The 6,000-nt window shown below is 44.9% G+C and overlaps 1 protein-coding gene across 1 annotated transcript in view; it reads right to left on the bottom strand.

Moving 5' to 3' along the window:
* Positions 1-1,064: 1,064 nt before the first annotated feature.
* gpr158a (G protein-coupled receptor 158a) overlaps positions 1,065-6,000 on the bottom strand; it is a 111,879-nt gene continuing 106,943 nt past the window's right edge. Inside the window, exon 8 of the mRNA XM_037694443.1 lies at positions 1,065-1,207. Coding sequence (XP_037550371.1) covers positions 1,065-1,207 — 143 coding nt within the window. The remainder of the gene's footprint in view (positions 1,208-6,000) is intronic.

Below are 6,000 nucleotides of genomic sequence, written 5' to 3'. Positions count from 1 at the left end.
AATGTTCCGCTTGGGCGAATCTTTGCCAGCAAGGACAGAATATTTTCTTCTTCCTTTCACAAGATTTGCAAAAAAAAAAAAAAAAAAAAAAGAGGTGCGACCTTGATCTAGTCACAAGATTTAGTTTATTTATATATATCGGAGAGAAAGACAGTAGGTTGGTGGTGGCACAGCAGTAGGTCGGAAATGAGTTAATTAGTGGCTGAAAGAAAGTGGTGTGAGAAGTCACTCTATCCTTTTATTTGAAGCGAACTAAGAAGCTTTCAGCACAGTGTGCACTCAGGATCGAGAGGCTTGTCCTGTCTGAAGCTAATTCAAGCACGGCAGAGTCTTCAAATGGCATACAGCAGTCTTGTTACGTAGCTGAAGTCGGTACATGACTAATTAATGAACAGTTACTGTGGTAATAGCTTAGAGACTTTATAGAAGGCAAAAGTCCAGCACTGAAATGTCCCAAAGCTTTGAAATGTAGGTGTTTGGTGAGTTTCTCAACACATGAGGACTTAATAACCTTATCCTTTCACTGAATGACCAGCACATCGCTTACACATTCCCTTTGTTTGGTAACCGATTTGCACCTAACTAAAACCTGATGACCATCAAAAACCTACATGGAGGTTTGCCAGGTCGCTGTGGGATCAAGCAGCCGACACTGGGAGCGACACAAATTGATTGTGTAATAATTTTCAGTGTTGACTGGGGCCCCACATGGCAGCCCATTGACTCGCGGCACCACACAGATGTCTCGTTTTTCAGCCGTCTCGTCAACAGAGAGGAGCCTCACCACATGGCCGAAGAGGGCCATTAAAAAGTTGGTCAAATAATCACACGGAAGTTGTAAAAACTGCAACAAACATCTGCCAATTTCTTCTCGAAAAAGAGTTTTCAGCTGCTCGCTGCCGTAACTGTACATACATAATGGATTCTGACATGGTCCAAAACAAATAAGAACTAAACTGCAGGTGAAGCAGCACATCGACAAACACACCAGTGTTTTATAAGAGTGAAATGATGTTTGAGTCACGAGCTGACGTTTTCTACTGGGAAATTAAGAGTAGGTGGGATTACCTGATCACGTGAAATATGGCTGACAGGATGAGCTCATTGTGAACAGCAAAGGCCATGTATCGAGGTTCGTGGAAAGCCGACGGCACGGTCCTGACTGCGTAACAAAGGTACACTGCCCACAGAAGGAAAAGGAACTCCGCTGCAAAATGAAAGGATGAAAATAATGATCAGTATCCAAACAAAACAAAAACAATGTTTCTATCTGCGGATTTGAACCACAACCATCCAGCCAGATTCACAGTTCAAGGAGTTCGGATCATTAATGGAAGGGTAGCTCAGACATACGGGAAAATGCTCTTTTCAACACAAACATAGTGCATGTAACAGCTGTGCTTGTATTCTCATAACAATAAATGAGTCCCCGTGCACCTCTGTGGCAGCTCAAGGTGATGTTTCTAAGGTATCCAGCTTCACGGAGGTAAACAACCTGCTGGAACCACATGCTTTGGAAAATCAAGTTCATGTAGGATTTATTGTCATTTACATCACATGTGGAACAAAATTGTGTACACAGAGCCCCAGATACATACAGCAATAGCAAAAATATAAATTGTAAAAAGAAATAGTAACTAAGGATCTAAGATATACATTAAGAAATATGCTAAACACTTAGTGTAAAACAATACACCGAAGAACAGCAGCACAAACATGAATCTGTGAGTAGATGAATACGAATCAAATACAGCAGCATGCGATTAGCAGCATGAATAATCAGCAGCATGAGATCAGCAGCATGGATAATCAGCAGCACATATAATACTTCTGGTAAGATGGTGCCCGTGTGCATCGCTTGCAATCCACCTCTGCTGATGGTGTTCAGATTATTTGTGTTTTGTTCGTTTTTTATCTGGGACATAAACTCGCTGCTGGTGTATGACCGACAACAGCTTCTGGATCTTCATTTTTCTTCTGCCGATGTCGCTTATTTGGACCAATATCACAAACGATGCATCACAAACAATGATGAGTCCAGCTACAGGCAGGAGGTGGAACACCTGGAGAGCTGGTGCAGAGAGAATAACCTTCACATCAATGTGAAGAAGACAAAGGAGATGATTGTGGACTTCAGAAGGAACAAAAACACCTACACCCCCCTGAACATAAGAGGATCTGCGGTGGAAGTGGTCTCCAGCTACAAGTACTTGGGTGTACACATGAATGACAACCTCAGCTGGAGCAACAACACCACCAGCCTGATCAAGAAAGCTCATCAGAGACTCTACTTCCTCAGACGGCTGAGGCGAGCTGGTCTGGGAAGCTCAGTCCTCACCTCCTTCTACAGGTGTGCAGTGGAGAGCATCCTGTGCTCGAGCATCAATGTGTGGCATGGAGGCTGCACAGCTGCAGAAAGAAAAGCTTTGCAGAGAGTGGTGAAGGCTGCACAGAAATCTGTCGGAATCAGTCTCCCCACCATCACAGACATCTACACCTCCAGATGCAGGAAGAGGGCCACCTGCATCATGAAGGACCCCACCCACCCAGCACACACACTTTTTGCCCCACTCCCCTCAGGAAGGAGGTTAAGGAGCATTAAGTGTAGAACCACTAGACTGAGGAACAGCTTCTACCCTGAGGCTGTTAGACTCATGAATCTCTAACTAGAATAATCACTGTGAAAAACCATATCATGTTGCTGCTGATCTGTTTCATGTTGCTGCTGATCTGTTTCAATGTTGATGTGTTCATGCGTGCACATCTGCTCACAGACTCATGTTCATGTTTGTGGTGATGTTCAATGTTTTATGTTATGAGTGCTTAGTGTATATTTAGTTGATGTTTTTCTTAGTTCATATCTTAGATGTTATTACTGTTTTTCTTATACATTTTATTGTTGGATGTAACTGGGACCTTGTGTACATAATTTCGCTCCACCACATGTACCACATGAGGTGCGAATGACAATAAAGAAACTCTGACTGACTCTGACAATATGAGCGTACCTCTGGACACCCCTTCCTCCCCCCGCTGGCGAACATGCCTGTTTACCTCCGCTGCACTCCTCACCTCCCTGCCCGGACATATCGCTATAGACGCTGGGGAAAACGTGCTGGGCAGCTGGTAAAGCTTAAAGCCCTGCGCGCTGCATCTTCCTCTTCAGCTGGTGGTCAGGGTTTCCATCGCCAGCTTCCCGCGTGCCCGGACCAGGTAAACAACGGAGGGGCTGTTACTGAAAATCTGCGGCCATTGGCGAGTGCAAACTCCACCGCTGCTGGATCCACTTTGGACAGTATCCGGATGTGTTTGGTCAACGCAAGATCTGTTACCAACAAAACTTTTATCCTCAGGGACTACTTTCTAGAGCATGATTTGGACTTTCTCTGCATCACAGAGACTTGGATGTCTCCGGGTGAGTCCAGCACCTTGACGGAATTATTGCCACCGGACCGTCTGTATTTTAACGTACTGTGGCCATCAGGCCGGCGCGATGTTGGATTATTAACAATATTCAAACCAACTTTTGACTGTAAACAACTGCCCATCCCAGTTTCCCGCGCCAGATTTGAGCTGAGCATCTTTGAACTCGGCCATTCGCCTTCGACTTTATGTGCGCTGGTCTACCGCCCACCTTGGTCTAAGGATTTCATAAATGAGTTTTCTGATTTCTTGGCTGAAATCACACCAAAATATAATCATGTTTTCATTGTTGGAGACTTTAATTTGCATGTGTGCTGTCCTGAGAAGCCCTTGGTTAAGGACATTTTAGATTTATTGGACTCATTTAATCTAACTCAGCATGTAAACGGTCCCACCCAAGAGCGCGGACATACACTGGACCTTGTTTTAACTCGTGATGTGACTGTTAGTAATCTTGAAATTGGTGATAATGATTTTTCAGACCACATGCCAGTCCGGTTTGAATTCACCCTCCCCCATCTAACTCCTAAGCCGTGCATTCCTGCACGTAGTAGCCTGGCCATTAACCACTTCACTGCCACACGTTTCAGAGATGCTTAAAACTCTGAAATGATCATTCAGCCCCCGGTGTGTCTCACCACCACGGAGGCGCTGACATCCCAGTTCAACTCTGTCTGCTTAAAGACTCTGGATCATGTTGCTCCTGTTAAAATTTAAAAAATCAAAACTCAGAGCAGAACCTTGGCTGAGTGACGTCACCAAGGCCGTTAGGCAGCAATGTAGGAGGGCGGAGCGCAAATGGAGGAAAGACAGGTTGCAGGTCTCTTTTCAAATACTTAAAGAGAGTTGGCGCCATTATCAGAAAGCAGTAAAAGCTGCTAAATCCAAATACTTTTCTGATATCATAACCTCAAACTTTCACAACTCACGTGTCCTCTTCTCTACCCTAAACTCTGTTCTCCACCTCACTGAACCATCACCTCTGGAAGCCTCGACTGAGCTGTGCGAGAACTTCTTGCATTTCTTTTTGGAAAAGATTGACCACCCGGGCTCTCATTTCCCCTCCAACTTATGACCCATCCATCCCACCTCAATCTGTAGCTCTATTTGACCATTTTGAACCCATCACTCTATCTTCTATAGAGCAGGTCATGTGCAGCTTGAAACCTTCTGGTTCCCCCTTTGATGTGGTCCCCCCTCGACTACTAAAGGAGGTTTTTCCTACTCTAGGTCTGTCCATTCTTGCTATAGTAAACAGTAGTTTATCCACTGGCGTGGTGCCAAAAACCTTTAAACATACTGCTGTCCAGCCTCTCCTGAAAAAAACAAACCTTGACCCCTCAGTCGTATCCAACTTCTGGCCTGTCTCCAAACTCCCATTTGTTTCTAAAATACTGGAGAAAACAGTTGAGTCCCAGTTGATGTGCTTCCTGCAGGATCACGCCATCTTAGAGCTATTCCAATCTGGCTTTAAACCTCTCCACAGCACTGAAACTGCCCTATTCAAGGTTTTTAATTACATCTTCAGATCCACAGATACTGGTGATTCTGTGCTGCTTGTCCTATTGGACCTTACAGCTGCCTTTGCCACCATCGACCATGAGATCCTCATTGCTAGGTTGAAGCAGTGGGTGGGCATCACAGGGTCAGCCCTCAATTGGTTCAGATCCTATCTCACTGACAGATCCTTTTGTGTCTCCATCAAGGATTTTAGTTCTGCAACGACAGAGCTTAAATGGGGGTTCCGCAGGGGTCCATCCTGGGTCCCCTCCTATTCTCTCTATACCTGCTGTCACTTGGTGCTATTTTCCGGAAACACAACATACCCTTTCACTTTTACGCCGACGACTGTCAATTTTACTTCCCCCTAAGACACAATGGTACATGCTCTGTTCAACCTCTGCTCGACTGCCTGCAGACATCAGGGACTGGATGGCTTTAAACTTCTTAAGTTTCAATGAAAATAAGTCTGAAGTCATGTTGTTCCCTCCCAATGACACGATCACAAACCACTGCATCAACCTTTCCACTCTAACCCTGTCAGAAAAACAAAAAGTCAATAATCTGGGAGTGATAATGGACCCTTCCCTGAAACTTAACAGTCACGTAAACATGATTGTTAAATCATGTTTCTTCCAACTGAGGCGGCTGTCTAAACTGAAGCCCATATTGTCCAAAAAGAACCTGGAGACAGTAATACATGCATTCATTACATCTAGGCTTGATTACTGCAATTCACTCCTGTTTGGTATCAGTCAGACCTCCATTGCACGACTACAACTGATCCAGAATGCAGCAGCCCAATTTTTAACCAGTACAGGCAAAAGAGAGCACATTACACCAGTTTTGGCCTCACTGCACTGGCTACCGGTTCACCTTTGAATCCAGTTCAAAATACTCCTGTATGTCTACAAATCGCTTAACAGTTTGCCCCCCCCCCAATCTCTCTGATATGCTACAACCGTATATCCCACCACGTTCCCTGAGGTCAGCAGACCAATTGCTCCTCACAGTTCCAGAAACTCATCTTAAGCGCAGAGGTGACAGGGCCTTCTTTGTAGCAGGACCAAGACTTTG

Source organism: Nematolebias whitei, chromosome 20 (genome assembly GCF_014905685.2).
Source record: "Nematolebias whitei isolate Nwh7 chromosome 20, NemWhi1, whole genome shotgun sequence".
Lineage (NCBI taxonomy): Eukaryota > Metazoa > Chordata > Actinopteri > Cyprinodontiformes > Rivulidae > Nematolebias > Nematolebias whitei.
Note: the sequence above shows the minus strand (reverse complement) of the source record. Positions and strands in the feature narration are given on the sequence as shown.